The 18686-nt window shown below is 38.7% G+C and overlaps 1 protein-coding gene across 1 annotated transcript in view; it reads right to left on the bottom strand.

The window, feature by feature from the left end:
- Positions 1–11574: 11574 nt before the first annotated feature.
- IRAK1BP1 (interleukin-1 receptor-associated kinase 1 binding protein 1) overlaps positions 11575–18686 on the bottom strand; it is a 64252-nt gene continuing 57140 nt past the window's right edge. The window contains exons 3-5 of the mRNA XM_009887514.1: positions 17132–17197; positions 12889–13019; positions 11575–11894 (exon numbers count right to left, since the gene is read on the bottom strand). Of these exons, the coding sequence (XP_009885816.1) occupies positions 11624–11894; positions 12889–13019; positions 17132–17197 (468 nt within the window). The 3' untranslated portion in view covers positions 11575–11623. The remainder of the gene's footprint in view (positions 11895–12888; positions 13020–17131; positions 17198–18686) is intronic.

The following is an 18686-nucleotide window of genomic DNA, read 5'->3' as shown; positions in this document are numbered from 1 at the left end:
GCTCCCGGTACGGGCGGTTGTCGGCGTGTGGGGAGAGGCATAGCTCCTTTCTGACAGGTTTTTTTTTTCAGGTATTTCGGAATACGCGCGAAAGGTGGTTTTGCTTCCCTGGGGTTCCAGCTTTGGCCCAGGCTCTCCCTCCCGTCTGCTGCCGCGTCCTTTCTGTCTGGTGCTTTCAGGAAAAGGTGCTTTCAGAAAGCGGAGAAAGTCCTGCAGGGGACAGGAGTTCATAGAATCATAAGATGGCTTTAGGTTGGAAGGTATCTTAAAGATCATCTAGTTCCAGCCCCCCTGCCATGGGCAGGGACACCTCCCACTGGATCACGTTGCTCAAAGCCCCATCCAGCCTGACCTGAAAGTTTTAAAGTAAATTTTAAGTCAATTGAGATGTATGGCCGTGTTGCGGAAACGCTGCGGGCGAAGGGGTGGCGTTCCCCGGGGGTCCTGCCCGCCCAGCAGGGTGCTGGTGGTTATCTTGTTGAACTGATCCGTGACTCCTCCCCCCCCGCCCCCAATATACGTGTAAACAAGTACTCTAGATGCACAGCTACTGAGAGTGTCTAAAATTAGGGGTTGTTATTTCCTTGCTGTTGTTTCTGAAGCAGGTAATGCAGAAGTGAAAAATAGAGTTTGTGGTAACAGTTCATCACACGCGCGCAGATGTTTTCGTATTCCTTACAATATTCTTTGGGTTTCCTTCAGCATTATTTCGTGATCTTGACTACCTTTGCTGGCAGTTTTTGTAAATCTAACTTCCCACATACACATGTACTGTGTATATTACAGTAACCCAAATTATTTTGTAAATGACATAAATTAGGATAGCAGAAATTAGGAGCAAGTCAGAAACAACTGCAAACAATTTGCTTGTGTGTGCAAACTGAGTAATCTACTAGAGAGTGATAGTTGTAACAGCCACTACTGGAGACTAATGAGACAGACTAATGAGATAGAACAGAGGGTGGACGTAGATGACTCTTTGAACGTTGCAGTAAACCTGTTCACTCTGAGAACCGCTTGTGTAAAAGATACAAGTCTCAAATTTCATCAAGTCTTAGTTCTGATTTGAAAAACCCTCATAGATGTAAAAAGACAGTAAATGTGCTCTGCAGCTGGAGGTGAATGTCTTTAATTTGACAGGGAAGGAGGGAAGAGACATGAATATCTTAATGCATTGGTAGGTGTGGCAGGTGCCTGTGGAATGAATGGTGATGTCAAATCCTTTTCTAGTCTAGTGATGGGTCTGTGGCACACATTGTTACCATCCTGGTTTGATGCTATGCATGCCTTTGATCTGAAAGAAAAATCCCTTAGTTCTGTCATATGTACAATAATTACTGCATCTAAATAGATTTTTCTTGGGGCCATCAGTCTGATATGTCAGACATATTTAATACACTTAATTAGATGATATAGCAGCACAATTAATTTTGTTCACGGAGAGCAGCATTTTATTGCAAATTGGACAATCATACAACTTCCCAGTTCCTTTTTTTTTCTTTCTTTTTCCAGATGAAAGAGATGTCTGTATAACTCTTTACTAGGTTTTTGTTTTCTTTGTCTTGTGAAGCTGTCTACCTTAGTCTTCTATTAGTTTTTATAAGTACCTGCAAATTTAATTCAGTTTTACCTAATGTAGGTATGCTCCGGACGTAACCGAAATGCATGTGTACAGATTGTATGTTACCTTCTGAACCAACAAAACAATCTGAAGGAAACTTTTAAGTAGTACACAGCTAGCAAAGCTGATGGCTACATTTTTTCTCTCTCTCTTTTTTTTTTCTTTCTCTTTTCTGAATAGAGAGCAGGGAAGTGTCTTTTAAAAAACTTCCTGTTGGAATGCCTCACATCAATGTAGCTGCAGCTCTGCAGATCTGTGTGCTGCTGTCTGCGCTTCCTGCACAATATTACATATCCCAGTGGTACGGGACAGACTCTGCTCAGCGCATCCAAATAACAGAAAGGTTGTAAGTCTCTTCTTCCCTACTGTATTTATTTATAAGAGAGTTCTCTTTCTCATCTCAAGTGACACTTTGTCCTGGAAAGTTGGAGTGTGGGTGGAACACACTGGCCATTCCTACATGAAAACAACATTCAAATCATACCTCAGACATTTTTGTGGCTTAATGTGACTGTATTTAGTTGTTTAAAGATGTCCTTTGAAATTTGAATAACAACCATTGTTTTCTCCATATAAAAATCTGTGTATAATCTGTGTGAGTGCACAGCTGTGCCTTAATCTCATTCTGCTTTGGGATATTCCAATATATGTTACTACGGGTTATGTCCCTTTGAAAAGGAGGAAGTATTTGATTAGTAAGACTATTTCTAACTTTCCATTACCTTTTGACACTTACCATTAAAATAGATTTTCTTACATAGTATGCCTGAGTACAGAGTCTTAACCAACAAAAATTCATTCATAGTAAATTACCTAAGGCAGTCATAATGGTAGAGTTAAGTAAATAGTGCCATTTTCTATATGAATTGAGCAGTTATGTGTTTACAGGGTTGCACGTATCTGTGGAGAATACTTTATCAGGTCCAAATATTTGATAGTGTTAAGCATTGGCAAATGTTGGCATCTTGAAGATGAACCATGCAGAGAAAGACTTCTATGATTTAGTTTTAACAGTGCAGCCTGCGTAGTTCATTGGTTGTGTGGTTCATCTGTAAAACTCAAATACATGAAGTAATGAGAGCAAAAGATTGGCCTGATGAAAAAAGAACTAAGTTTGGCTTTGATCGTAAAGACCCAGATTTAAATAATTTTTAGGTTTCACGGCATGAGTCAACTACTAAACATTATTCAAAACCTTTTGGGCTATTTCTTATAGTCTTTTGATTACGTGTGCCATTTTCGATATGTCTCATGCTCACTATTCTCAAGTAACAGTTGAAACTGCGGAATCTGATACAATTTAGCAGTTCCTATGGTCTGAGTACAGAAAGCAAGCAACATTGTCATGAAAAATGGCACTTCTCCAAAATTTATGTATGGCTTGTACAAGTGACGATTAAAGGAATATTCGTTTGTAGCCTAGATATTAATCTTGAGGAGAACTTGTTCCTGGTCACTGACTTTTTTTCCTGATTGCTACAGAAGCAAAGTTTTAATATTCATAAAAATTATATACAAATACTTTAGAAGGTTTTTTAAACAATGTGATGCTTATGTTTACTACTAAAGGATAATTGCCTCTTGGAGCAGCTTTACAAAATCTTACTTGAGTCTGGATGCGTGGGCAGATCGTTTAAAGCTGTGGCTATCAAAGACAAGGTAGGATGTTACATACTGTCTACACTTAAGAATAAATTTCAAACATGGCCTTTTCTTAACAGGAAGGTATGGTGTAGGGGTGAAACAAGTAACAAAGGGGAAACGTCTCTTATTTTCTTGTCGAGACTGATTTGGGACTTTCTACCAGTTTTAAGAATAGCTTTTGCCTGTATTCTACACAAACATGCAATTTGAACTTCATGCAAAACTAAATGTAAATCATGGCAGTAATTCTATAGGTGTTATCCTTGACTTTAAGCTTATCTGATTGTGAAGTCAGGAGGATTAACCATATTAATAATGATAAGCAGCTACATGTTTGTAGGATCAGATCCTGCAACATGGGGTGGACATCTTATGCTGCATATGGGAGTTTGAGTAAACTTGAATTAGAAAATGCAGATGGGAAATCAGTGGGTTTAGGAAGAAGAGGAGACTTGATTATTGGAAATGTGACTGAGTTGGTCTAGAGAAAGTAAGGTTGTATCTATTTATATATATGCCATTTTAATTTAAGAAGACTGTTGCTTGGACATGTTTGGGGAGGATAAAGGCTTGTTTGTGAGATTTAATTCTTGTAGAGTAGAAATAGTCCAAAGGTTTTACATTGTCTGGACCTTCAAAGGTCCTTTATTATTGATCCATGAACAGTAATCGAGGATGTCAAGTCCTCTGAACTGTGGAAGATTCAGACTTAGTTTTGCCCCCAGGAAAACCTAGGGGAACAGCATATGGATGGAAACAGGAACTGTGCTTTTCTTAGGTTCACCATAAATTGCTTTGCAACTTTGTGGAAAGCTCCAGGCATGTCTAAAGATAAAGTCTTCAAAGACCAAATGATCCTTTGAAGCTGCTTCTGTCTTCTGAATATCTTGTATTATAAAGAATTGATTATCCTAAAAATATGTTGACATTTGAGACCTTTCAAACCTACTGTATTAGCTGCTGTTTTCGACAATGCAGTCTGACAAGTCAGAAGATTTGCCCATTCCCGTTAAAAGGTATTTGTCAACCTTAACTCTTCTTACAGATTTGAGCTAAACCAAGACTTCAAAAAAAAAAAAAAAGTATTCTTTACACAGTTACGGAACCTGCTCTTACTTTCTTCCAGGCGGGGTGAAGGGTGTAAGACTGAAAGAGGGAAGGTGTTGAACACTATAAAAGAGGAAGGAGACTAGGACAACCCATAGTTCTTTGGCACCAATAGGTTGCTAACTGGTATGAATGGAGAACATTAACCCAAATATATTTGTTCACAGACTGCTCCTGTTACATTGCTAGCAGAAGGAATATTTGAAAGCTCTCTCTCCCCCCCCCAAGTGTTGAGTTTGTTTACTGTTTCTTTACACTTTCTCTTTTTCACAATGGCAATGAAAACCATAAGCCATCTCCCCTTTTTAAACATGTCCCTCCCCTAGCCCCCACCCTTTAAGTTCACATGAAATTTAGCCTAGTGCAGAAAGAGAAGTTATTTTTTTTGTAGCCTTGATCTGGGATTTATTGCCAGACACCTTGTCCATACCAGTGTTAACCAATCTTTAAAGATGTCACAAAAGAATTTACAAAAGATACTGAAGAATCACTGTGTTCAAGTTCAGGATATTTGCTCACCTGTAGAAAACAAATGGGTTTCCTCTGATATAAAAATTATAACGCAGCTGTAGAGTTACATATCAAAAGAAATTAGATTCATACTCTTTTCTCCTGTTGGAACAAATTCCTTTGTCTTGTGTATTCCTTAAAAGCAGTTTTAATGTAAAACTCTTATTCTGTTTGGGCTTCAAATTGTGAAGAATTTTCTATCAAAGGCTTTGTAGTATCCCTCTATTCAGACAAATGCTTAAGATAGTAATAATCAGAAGGCCGATTATCCTAAAACTCAGTTCCTAAAGAACTTGTTTGAATGCTGGGTTATTAATTTTACATTTTAGGAATTGGTACTATGGAGAAAAGAAAACTAAAATTGGCGACAATGAAGCAGAAACCCATTCTTATTTTGCAGGTATTGGAGTTTTTGGAATCCTTTTGGATTTTGCTTGTGATACTATTTTCTATAAGGTCTTCCATAGTGGTTTTCTATACTTGCTTTGTAAATGGTTCCCTTCCCTGCCCCTTCTCCTTAAAAATTATTGATAATGTTCAGTAAGCAAACCAGAAAATGTAAAATCCAAGGCCTTTTCACCCTGTGTTGTGTAACAGTATCAATATGATACTATATGCATGTATCTATTTTGTTGAATAGATCTGAGTGTGCCTGTTTTGTATTGATGTATGAAACAGTGGTATAGCTTTAACTTGATTCAGGTGAACTGATTTATATCAACTTCATAAAAGCAAAAAGAAACAGTTGATCAGTCTGCTGCTGGAAAGAAATTCCCCAGAGTCAGACTGAATAGAAGAATTCTGCCACCTAAACTGGAAAAAAACTAATGGCAAAATCCGTTAGCATTTGTAAGCACTGTAAAATATTGTATATAAGGTTTAGGTAATTGTCAATACATACATTTGTTTATGTTTTCCAAACCTCTGTTAAGAGCCCTGTGCAATATCAAAGGCATACAAATAGAAAAATGTGTTCCTTGGTGCTTTGTCAAATACCATAGTAAAATTCTGGGAGGAAAAAATCAAAACCCATTCCCTTGTTTGCTTATTAATTTAACTATCATTTCTCTTCTGGTAGAAGTCAGGAGAATGTCTGTTTAAATGTTTAATATACTTGATCAAACACTTATCCTTGCTAAGTCTCTCTCTTTGTTAAATTAGAATCAAGTCATGTTCGCAGTCCAAAGCCTGATTATATTCAGTTCAGTGTGGGACAGGTAATCGTTCACAAAAGATTTGGCTATTCAGGAGTCATTGTTGGATGGGATGTAAAAGCTAAAGCTCCAGAAGAATGGCTACAACACAAATATCCTCCAGTGAAACAGGTTTGAATGCATTAAACGCTTGCTTTATTAATACGTATACAGAATAACTCAGGTTAAGAAACCCTCAGAAATACTGTCACAGGCAGACTTCCTGCTAACCTAATGGAAAATACTTTAGGGTCCCGTATCACCTGTGCAGCTGAGCGATACCTCTGCTGCTTCTGTGCTGTTGTCCCAGTAGAGCTTTGCTTTTGCACCACTGATTGGTTAAGCTGCGCTGGTCAGGGTTGTGCTGGACATGTCTCGAATTAAAATTACTCACTTTTAATACACTGTGTTGTATTTAAAGTAGCAGTGTCAACCTATAATGTTTGAACGGCTTTCTCATGGTGCGTTACTAAAGTGGAGAGGCTGTTAAATCCTTTCTTTGATCATCCATAACTTGTAACATCTTCATTGCACCTAAGAAATGCAAGTAATCCTTTGTGTTTAATCAATTTCAGTTAGAAAGCAGTGTTTTTTGAGATCTGGATACTTGGAATGTAAATATATTTAACAACATATTTTGTTAGAATTCTTGAAGCTTTTGAAATTCTCTAGCCTAAGTCCTTGTTGTATTTGAAAATCGGATGCTAAATCTTTGTTGACAGTGCTGCTCTGATAATACAGTGCTGCGTGCTCTGTGGGTTGGCCGCTGACATGCTGCTTAAGTGGCAGGAAGGCACTAGTCATTAAGTCAGAGGACTGAAAATGAAAAAAAATGAGGGGAAAAAACAAGAAACTCTGCCTGTAGCAGAGAATTCATGTTCAGCTGAGACCAGACATTCAGTCCTGTTTTGTGAGTTTTGTTCCTTCCCTGCTGTAATTTAATCCACCTGCCACTCATCTTTGGCTTCTAAAACACCTGCATCTTTGCTTTCTTTTCTCCTCTCGGTATTGTCACCAACTGAACACCCATGAATTTCCCATCAGGCATTCTGATTCTTTTTATATTGTTCTGTTCTCCCAGTGACCTTGTGTTCATCTTTATTGTTTTAATTTCAATAGTGATGACATGGGGTTTAAGTGTGTGCCTTTTGTTTTTTTTTTTTTAACTTGCCTTTGCCTTTTCACGTTACATGCATCAGCTATGAAAACTGCCTTTTGACCATTACAAGGCAACTACTAAGCTTGGTCCTTGCAAATCCCCTCTAAACGTTAGCTAGGCTTTCAGCCCAACTTTTCCTTGCCTTTCTGTGACTTTCAGTTCTCTACTGTGTCATTGACCGGAGGCCACTGCCTCTCACATTGATCGATAAGCTTCATAAGCTCCAGTTATCTGTCTGTACTCATCCATTGCTTTTTTTGTGTTTAGATTGTGTGTTACTTTGGGCAGGAATGTTTATGGATAGCAGTAAGCATGGTGGGACCCTGGCCCATGATTTGTATTCATAGGCACTGTAAAAATAATAGTAAGCCATGCTTTTCCTTTCTTGGCTGGAAGATTTTTATATACACATAGAAGTTGCCTTAGCTCTGTCTGGGATCGGGGACCAAGATTGTCAGAGGTGGTATTATGTTCTGAATTTGCCTCTTTCTTTTTGGTTTTCTCTGTTGGCACTTGTGAAGGAAGAAGGGTGACTTAACAAATTGTTATGGGACCTACATATATTAAAATCTTGACTCTTCAAAAATGTTTCAAATATGCCAAGAACTTCACGTATTGCAGTTTCGATTGCTTTATATTTAATTTTCCAAATTGATGTTGGTAAGATCATAAAAATGAGTGGGTTTAGGTTCTGTAAGCCTAATGAGAGTTAACTGATTATATAATGTAATCTTTAGTCATCATTTCCCCTTGAGGCTATTTATTTTCCTTCTATTTTTACAGGATCTAAAAGATACTCCTCACTATCGAATTCTAATTAACAAAGCAAATGGATTTGGCAAATCTACAGCTTACATTGCTGAGGAAGAGATAACAATTATTACGGGATTAGAGGTAGTATTTATTTTTTAATTCAGTTGCAACTTGTTTGTTATTCTGTATGTTTAAAACTTGGCTGACCTTTGACTTAATAGATACTATCTATTTTGTGAAGTTAGTGAAAACTAATAGAGAAAGCAGATAAACAAATTACTTCTGTACTTTAAGAATGTGTTTTTGGAAGGTGATAAATGACCAAACCAGGTACTGCCTACTTCACGGTATCCAACTGCCTAGTTTTGTAAGCGCTTTAGCAGCTTTACTTCTCTTATGTACAGACTGTTGCAGACATGGACTTTTGTTTTAGGATTTCACTGACCTATCAAAGTTGGACGAGTCATTTAATCTCTTTCTATGGGGTCTAGCAAAGAATATTGGTTTCTCAGTTCCACTCTGAAAAATCTGCATTTCAAACAGCTCCTGCTCAGCTGCTGCCCAGACTGAATAATGTCTCCTTTCTTAAGGCTCTCTGGGAGCCAAAAATTCTGTTTTGTGTATCACGGTCTTGGTAGCTTTTGATTTCGAGCTTATACAAGGTGCACCTGATTCTTAAACTAGTCAGAGACTCTGATCCACAAAATGGCCTTCAGGCATGCATGCCACATACAGACAGCTTTTTGCAAGAGATCCAGTGCTATTGGGGATGCCTTCTTTTAAATAGTGGATAGTAGCAGTATCTGTACTTAAAATAACAGTAAGTAACTGAACCATTCATCTAACAGGAGGTTCGTGGTGGTGAGTCAAACAGAGGAAATTCAGATTGGCATCTTTTGCCTGTCAGGAGAACCCCCCAAAGGAATTGTGTAAGTTAGGCTGGCCTGAAGACTCTCCATGCTCTCTCTTGAAACTGTACCACTGCACATAAAGGACCCCCTTCAATCAGTGGGGCCAAACAGTGGGACACCATTACCTCTTTTATTTGGGAGAAGCCTTAGTCCCAGTCCTGTTTCTATTTTAGCCACCGACTGTAATATAAAATATGCTAACATGCCTGGAACTATGCAGGAAATATGCTAATATGCAAGCACTATGCTGTCCCAGATAAGTGTCATGAGTATTTAAAATTGGGGTTTGACAACTCTGACTTGTGTGTCTAAAAATGCACCTTTCATTATGTCAGTCAGCTGGCTACCTTCAGTTACCTTTATAGTGCATAGGGAGAAACAGATATCTCACCTTAAACATTCACCCTGTGTAAACTAGCCTTTATGATATCAGGTTGCTTTATTCACCTGCATGACAGAGTAATTCTCCCCACGGATTATTGGAGGAACTGATGGTAACAAGCTCACAAAAATCAGATATGTGAAAGTTGTCTAGTTGAGATTAATTACAAATGGTGAGTCATGCCTGAAACTCAAGTTCAAAAGAAGGTCTGTGGATTGCCCTCACTCAGCCTTTCCTACAGCCTAATAGGCAGAGTAATTGCCTCAAGAGTTGAGACTGATGAGAAAATGCTTAGACTTGTCCTAACCCTTTCCCAGTTGACAGTTCTAATCTGCTCACGATAGGCTTTCTGCATCATGACAAAGAATGTAATTTGGATTGCCCTTTGTGGATTTGCATCTTCAAGTTGGACATGGTGGTACCTAAGGCCATCAACTTGCTGTGTCACCATTTCCCTGGCTAATTCTTTACTGTTCCTGCTGGCTAATTGATTTAGATAACAGATCCAACTGAAAAAAAACCCCAAGTAACTCTACCACCAACAAATGAGTGACAACTACTTCAATAAGAAACAGTTCTGATTTTAAAACATCAATGCTGGTGTAGATCTAGCATGTAATATCTCATTAGATATGTTCAACACTTGTAGAGTACTTTGAGAAAGCCACTGTTCTGATGACATAAATTAGGTTAAGGTACGTGGAAAATCCCACCGAATATATCTCTATGTATATTATGTATTTAAAAACTAATCAGGAGTTTTCAAAAAGTTAACTGTAGTCACTTTAACGATTCTTTTAAGTATCAGTTTGTATTTATTGCTAATCCTGGTGCTTGTTCAACTTGAAATATTATTTTCTCAGGTGCATCACCCTGATATGAAAGCCTATTTCAGCGGATATGATGGATCAAAATACATTATGCAGCCATGGTTGAAAAAAATCTATCCTCACGACTGAAGTACTCAAGTATTTGTACATGTAATGTACATCCAGACAACATAAATCCTTTTTAAACTTGAGAAAATAGACACCAGGATAAAACTCATGTATATTTTTTCCTATGATGAAATAAAACATTCCTAAGCATGTTTTATGTTGAACAATCCATTTAGTTCTAAAGCGAAAGCAGTACATGTTCAGTTTACCATGACTCAGAATGGGGATTAACTTCCTTCCAGATTTGGGAGGAAAGGTTTAAATATAGCCCAGTTGCAGCCAGGAGTACCAAAGGTTTTGCACATCAAATATCTCGCGCTGTTGCAGGGGCAGTTAAGAACTGTAGTTTCATAGTAACCTTAATTTGGGGAATGGCTGGAGAGCAGTCCTGAGGAGAAGGACCTGGGTGTGCTGATTGACCAGAAGCTCAGCATGAGGCAGCAATCTGCAATCGCAGCCCAGAAGGCCAACCGTATCCTGGGCTGCATCAAAAGAAGTGTGGCCAGCAGGTCAAGGGAGGTGATTCTGCCCCTCTACTCCACTCTCGTGAGACCCCCACGTGGAGTACTACATTCAGCTCTGGAGTCCTCAACATAAGAAAGACATGGACCTGCTGGAGTGTGTCCAGAGGAGAGCCACGATGACAATCCGAGGGCTGGAGCACCTCTCCTATGAGGAGAGGCTGAGAGAGCTGGGGCTGTTCAGCCTGGAGAAGAGAAGGCTCCGGGTAGATCTTATTGCGGCCTTCCAGTACCTAAAGGGGGCCTACAGAAGAGCTGGGGAAGGACTTTTTACAAGGGCAGGTAGTGATAGGACGAGGGGGGATAGCTATAAACTGGAAGAGGGCAGGTTTAGATTAAACATTAGGAAGAAGTTTTTCACTTTAGGGGTGGTAAGGCACTGGAACAGGTTGCCCAGAGAGGTTGTTGAGGCCCCATCCCTGGAGGTGTTCAAGGCCAGGCTGGACGTGGCCTTGGGCAACCTGGTCTAGTGGGAGGTGTCCCTGCCCATGGCAGGGGTTTGGAACTCGATGATCTTCAAGGTCCTTTCCAACCCAAACCATTCTATGATTCTATGATTAATTTTAGGGGCCAGAGCTAAATAAAGGCAAACAGAAACAAATATTTCTGAGGAGGGCTGTAGTAAGTAAATCCTGCAGTACTTTGACTATTCTCTTTACAAAAGCATGCATTGTGCTGCTTTCAAATAACACACGCAAAGGAAGCGTTAATCTACTTTTTTGCACCTGGACAGTTAAGAAACCTACTTTGGTTCACTGCACAAACCTTATTCTTAAGATCCTCTCTTAACTCTAATTGCTACCATAATAATAAAGTAAAAAACAGCAACAAACTCAATAAAGCATAAAAATTTTATTAAGAAAACGTGTAGGATTTGAAAGTTTCTAGAGCAACTTGTTTCTTCTGTTTTCTTTTCCCTTTATCTCAAACACAGCAAACACTCTACAAGAAGCATAAGCAGTAGCATTCTGGATTCTTTCCTGCAGAGTCAGTGAATCCGGGGATTTTGATAGATGACTGTCTACGTGGCCTCCCCATTCTTTTGTTTCTTCTTCTCTTATTAATAAAGGTTTTCCCAACGACTGGCCAAACAGTCGACAGACTTCTTGAGCTTTCCGATGTGTGTTTCCAACGGCGGCAACGCATACTTGACGGCTGAGAGGTAGAAAAAGCAGCACAATAACAAGCAGGGCCAACTGATGTACAAGTATTCCTGCCAAGCATTTTTTTTTTTTAATGCCTCAGCTTTTGTAACTGCATAGATGTGAGGCACGTCACCTTACCCCAGGTTCCAGGTGATAGTTTAGGAGCTTAAGGGGGGATTGTGCAGAGAAAATGTCAGCATCCTCATCAGGTATGATCAAGCATTTCTGACGCCTATATGCTGCTGGTGTGGGGTGCAGAGCAAGAGTTCAACCCTTGCTCCAAGCATTTGGGCAGCCCAGCTGTAAGGCACCTATTTAACCCCGCTGGCCTGATTTCCAGACTCCTGCATAGATACTTTTGAGATACACTTCTGACATCTCCAGAACTGTTAGCAGCAGCTAGCTGAGCTTGCTTCTTGGACCAGGAATGATTCTTTTCTTTAAAGAGGCAAAACCCAAACCAAGATTAAACTTCCTTCTGCACCCCCCCAATGTCAATAGGAGAAGCAGGACTTTGAATAATTAAAACCTAAAATAACACGACTGTGAGCTTCAAAGTAGCATGTTTCAATGCTGAGCAAGCACCATACATGTCAGCAGCTAAGAGTAATGGGAACTGGCAAAGGTACTTAGAATTATCAATATCTGGTAACACACTTGCACCTTCATGAATAAATACAAACTAAACCTACACACACTGATCTAACGGAAGTCAAATTCTGTTGGCCTAATATTCACAGTAGATCATGCTTCCAATGGAAATCAGTGGGAAAATATTTTTTTATCATATTCTGCTTTTGCACAGGGACACTGCAGAAAGGACAAGCTGCATCTTCTAGACTGAATGGCATTAATTTATTTTAAAACAAATACTGAAATACTAGAGCATAAATTTTAATAGGTGTGAAGGAAACCATTTGCTCCCATTACAAACAGTAGAAATTATGTATTCATATTAACTGTTATCTGAGGCTGTACAATTTGTGGTGTGAGAGAGAACTTACCGAAGGGTGTCTATGGCTTCTGGTGTATGGTAGAAGTGAGGTGGACTGATGGTAACAGAGGTTCCTAACTTTTCAATGAGTAGATTGCAAACATTCTGCATTTTTCCAAAATCACTGAATATAATACAGACCTGGGAGGAAACACAGACATCACACAAGTAATTTTTTTCAATTTTCCCCTAAGATTAAACACTTTTATTTAAATCAGTATAAAGCCAGATATGTACAAACTAACTAAACATACCAGTCCTGTATATAACTCCAACATTTCTTTACCTAGAACACTTTTATATATCCCTAGAGACTATCATTAGGTTTGCAACAGAATGCAGTTCATAAAATGGTTTAAAATCGAGGATGAAGAAATGTTTTTTTTTTTTGTGAGGAAGTACGGCATTCTTGGTATGTAGACAATTTGAAGAATGAACAGGCTCTTTGGCGCACATGACTAGATGCATCTTGGTTCTTCCCTTTTTAGATTACTAAATGTTAATTATGCAGAAGGCCAAGCAAAATGATGTGGAAAACATTGCGTAGGAAGGACAATTACATTTTAATTCCAAGCATTAGGTTCAAGAAACCTAAACTATGAGACTAAACTAAGCCTGGCCCAGTCCAGCTTGCAGTGGGCTCAAAACCCTGTGTTGGCTGAACAGATTCACTCCAGTGCCTACACAGAACTGGGCACTTCAGACTTGGATTAAAAACAATTTAAATATCTATCTGTCTGTGGCTTTGGCAAGAAGCAGCATTAAATACAGATGTATCAGGACTTCAGGTGCTTTCCCAAGTGCTACAAAGATGGCATCACTATCCGCCTGGGATCCAGAGCCCTATAGCCTTCCTTGTGGGGAAGTGGCAGCCAGGTGGCAACTTTCCAGGCAGAACCACAGTCGCCAAGAGCGAAGCAATGATGCCAAGCTGCTACAGCATTCAGGAATCAGAAATCCTGGGTCCCAAACTCTTTTTTAGAAGAACTAAACCCTCGTCTTCACTTCCCAGCTCTCACCACCAAGTCAGGCTCACCTACTCTCTTATCTCTGACTCCTTCCTTTCTTTTTACACAGTACTGCAGCTTCAACAGGAGGGGAAGAAAAAAGCTGTGGTAAAGAAAATTCCACTGCCAACCCCTGTGACACACAGTCAGCCCTGTGACTGCTGCAGTCCATGCAGCAACCTATCCCAGTGAAGGTATACGGTACAGAATTTCAAGTTATGGCATGTCAGCTGCACTGCAGTAGCTTCCCGTGTGCATGCCATAGATTTACCTCGTGGTAATTCAAGGAAGTTGAATCTCAGTGAGAGGAGGGGGCTACTTCATATACAGTGTAAGGTAAAAAATGGGTATTGACAATTACCGCAAAGTAATGAATACACACGTCTTGCTACCCTTGGTAGCCTCTCAGTGCAGTACATGTACCTCATCCTGGCTTGAGTCCTTGCACTGGTTCAGTAGCTCTTCACACAGCCGAGCCAAAGCTGGGCTTAGGGCCTTAAAAAGTGACCAAGATGGAGTGACAAGGCAATTCCATCTTCTACAAGGACAAAGGGTCACACCTCTTGTGCAAAGATGCACCAAGTCTGCATCTTCAACTCGGATGCGCACCCTTTATCTGTAACTCGGGGGTTGGATCACTTTCTGGAAGGTGCAGTACCAATTTGAACAAAGACTGAAGTCAAGACTAAACCGAGCTTGCTTTCTTCAGTGGGAGTTCTTGCCCTATATAAAAAGCATACATCCTCTTGTGCTGTTTTGCCAGATAACTGTCATATTTTGTGGAAAGTTGGAAGTCTCACTATGAGGACTGTCATAGTGTTTTCCAGATTGCTATCAGTGTTTACAAGATTAGTTCCCTCAAGGGGAAGAAACAAAAGAATGATCAAACAAAAGAACCGTGGCTCTTAAGCAACAGATAAGCTGCTCAGACTGGGGCAGTTCTGGGCACTCAGGAACTTTATTGTTAAAAAGAAGCACGTAATCAGGTACCCTCAGGGGCAGAAAACAACTGAGCAATAGCTGTGAATTTTGTTGACTAGTTTTCATTTAGAGCTAGATCCAATAAATTCCACTTACATTTACAGAGGATACCTGAGCATTAAAATGTAAAGCAGTGTTAAAAAGTGTGAAACAGTAATATGAAGGTATGCAAAACCAGTGTGGACATTACAAGGTTTGGATAAGGCTGTAAAAGACAAGAAGTTATGGTTTATAAGGAGGCAAGTATATTAAGAATTGCACAAAACCAACATAAGCTTCATCCCATGAGATAGTCACGCAATAAATGAACTATTATGATTAAGATGTTATAGAGCTTTGTGATCTCATACACAGCTTCATTCTTCTGCATATTTTCCTTTGTTATAGCATGAATTAAAATTTATCTCCTTTACAGTTGAAAGCATATCTTGAATTCTTAATTATACCTTAAAATAGCTATTTGTCTGGGAATTTCTTCAGTCTTCTAAAAACTCTTACAGTAGACAAATGGTAAAAAGAGTTTATAGAATGAAATAATGCATGATGTCTATGATTTTATGTATAACAAACATAATGGCAAACTTTACTAAAGAAGTGAGTGTATGTTAATTTAAAATTCATTTATATTGCTAAAATATGCAAACACACTGGTCAATGCAACTTCATTGGTTTATGAAGCTTCACTAATGAAACAAGTACGTACGTAAAGGGAGAAGGAAGGAGAAACTAATCCCTGCACAAAGAGCCACCGTACTGCTACTTAAGTGTACAGGGAAGCCAAGCCAGCAGTACTATGGCTAGATTTTTCAAATTTTGACACCCAGGTCCTAGGCAACCATACAACTTTTGAACAGCAGTTACAGCTGGTCGAAGCTGCCTACAAATGAACACTAAATCCATGTAATTCGCTTTCCACGTACAATCTTTGCTGTATAAAAATTAATAGCGGAAGGGAGACAATTGCTTAAGTTACCACTTAAGACTGAAGTTGTAAGCCTACGCTTGTCTGTAGCCTAAATAATAATTCAATATAGTTTTATTAATTTTTAAGTATAGCTTATCTAAAAAACACGGTGATTTAAGCTCTCATGATAGTCAGTGTCTACTTTATGAAGTTCAAGTCATTCAGAACATGACACTGATGCGTACCATTTAAGTATCTGAAGACTCATTTTAAACCCCAAATGTTGTTCTCCAAATTCTCAATTATTTCTGTATTTATTGCTGTTATTTAGATGAGAATATGCCTTAAAGCAAGCAAGCAAGCAAACTAAAGAGTCTGAACCCTATTTTAGGGGATTGTAAATAACAGCTCTATAAAACAGCTATCATTTTATTGCAGACTTCCAGGTTTACTTCATAAGGATCTGTAAATCTGCCGAGTAGTGATTAAAGTTTGATGCTCTAAAAAGATTAATTGACTGAAAACATATAATTTCCCTCAGCGAATGTTTCCAGCACAGCATTTATTTCCTACTATAGAATGAACATGCAAAATATCTCCCCTGAGCTGCTTTTGAAGTAAATGGGATTATTCCCATAATCTTTAGGTTTCACACAGGACTTTTTACCTACAGAATTCAAAGTCAATTACCTAGGAAACAATTAGCTTTGCTTTACTTGCAGCAAGCTGATGCCAGAGTCACGTAGAATAGACCAAAGTCCAGGTGCTGTTCAACTGTGGCTTAAGCAGATCTAGATTAGGGCTGCCACACCACTGTTGTCCCCCATCCACTCTTGTCCTCTGCCTTGCATTGCCTCCAGTTCAGGGAGCTAAAATAATGGAAAAAATAAAAGCTAATCCAGAAAAAAAAAAAAGTTATTAACTGGAGCGGCTTTCTGAACTCACCTATCACCTGATCACTGAAGTACAACTCCTTGCAAAAAGTAGAGGGCAGGAAGGGCTAGGGGTGAAGGAGAGTGGGGAGTTGCTTACACTGGCACAGAACAACAACTGTAGAGCCCCACAACCAAATATTCCCTTCTGTTGCATCGTGTAATATTTAAAAAGCATGCATTCATCTGAGAAGAAAATAATTCTACATTGTGGTAGCAGAAAACAAGTTCTGCGCACAACACAAGACTGCAGCTGAAAACCCTACTTTAAACTGCAGTCCTTCAATAGTTTCTTTGGACCGTGCTGCCTTTACTGCCAAGAACATCTACTCCTCAGCATGAGGAAAGACAGTCTGCAAATTTTCATTGATCCTTGCTACATTTCTTATTCTTTTTTTATGATTGTTTTTGGTTAGGTTGAATACGTACCTCTGCTTCCATTTGGTAAGTATTTTCTACTCTACTAAAATCCTCTGTTACAGTCATATTTTCTTCCTAAAACAAAGTACAAGAATATAATCTTAAAAGACAGAAATTAAGCATCTGTTGGAAACGTATGTACATTGTGTCCTGTAAAAGTTGAACTGTTTTGGCTTATTACTTATGACTTAGCAACAGAAATTTGGAATTTTTCATGCAAATCTCTTCAGTTAAAAACTAACTGGATGTTAAAGACTTCTTGACATTATTTAAAGTAAATTATACAGTAGCTCTAGAATGCAATTTTGCTGCTATTCACTTGAAGGGAACAATTAGGTCTTAAAAGTAACTGCTAGCTAGAAGCTGTGTGTATCAGTGTGCAACTGTCAATTCACCTGGTTCAAAAAACTAGAAGCTTCAATTATTTTCAGAAAGTTTGTATGTGAAAATTGCTTTTCAAGCCCCTATTTTAAGATATTGTAACAGTAGTGGCTTGTAGCAAGGTGATGCAAACAACAACTAAGCACTGGTTATTCTGGTAGAATGGCAACCCTTAAAAGAAGCTATGCCACCATTGACATCTTTGCATTAACAGCAGTTACGTTATTCAGCATAATGGCTGCAGAGAGCACTAGCATATCCTGTAAGACTTATAAATAAAATACTGAACTAAGATATAGAATAACTCCAGTTACAGCTGCATATTTGACCAGCGGTCTAACAACCACATTTCTTTCACCCACTTCTCTCTTCAGTAAACAGTTTGGATGAACATGTTATTGTAAAATTACTACAAGACAACAAGAAGCACAGTTTACAATTTAATTGTAAATACAAATTTGAATTTAACACCCAGGAACTGAAGGGAAGCAGGTACTAAGCCTTCCAATTACTGAAAAAGTTTTACTTATTAAATTTATTTGCCTAGGAAAACAATATTTTCTTTCAGTGTTGACACATTTCAAAAGATGCTTTGTGTCAGAGTATTTCCTACAGAGGCTCAAATCTTCAAGTTTATCATGTAGCACACATGCATAAGTTTATATAAATGACATTAATCATGAGAAGCATTTTCCTTTTAAAATATCATACGGAAATTAGATACATAATTACCATTGCACAGCCGCCCACAAGAAACAAATTCTGAAATTTCAATTTTATGAGTGATTGGCAGTTCTTAAATACAAGCACAATGGTCCTATTTTTGGATAATCCTGGGCAACAACCAGGGCCAGTTAATCCCTAAAAAACATATTTCCCCTTTTGCAGTCATAGGTTTGAGGTACTTCGGCAGCGTGGCTGGCTGTGGTTTGTTAAAGAGTGCTCAGGTCAGCCCAGCGCCAGCAACTCATTTAATTTACAAAATGGAGAAAATCTTACTATTTATGATAGAACTCAATTACAATTGACAGAAAGATTTTTTTTTCTAGAGCTCTTACAGGTCTTACAGAAATAACCACACAGAAAAGCTTTTTTCTACAACTCATATTTTGCAGAAATAACTATACTGTAATAAAACTTTAGAGTAAACATAAAAGTGCATTTGTTTTGCCTTGTCCCTGTT

This window comes from Charadrius vociferus, unplaced genomic scaffold (genome assembly GCF_000708025.1).
Source record: "Charadrius vociferus isolate BGI_N301 unplaced genomic scaffold, ASM70802v2 scaffold185, whole genome shotgun sequence".
NCBI classification, from domain to species: Eukaryota; Metazoa; Chordata; class Aves; order Charadriiformes; family Charadriidae; genus Charadrius; species Charadrius vociferus.
This window is presented reverse-complemented; position numbering and strand designations above follow the sequence as displayed.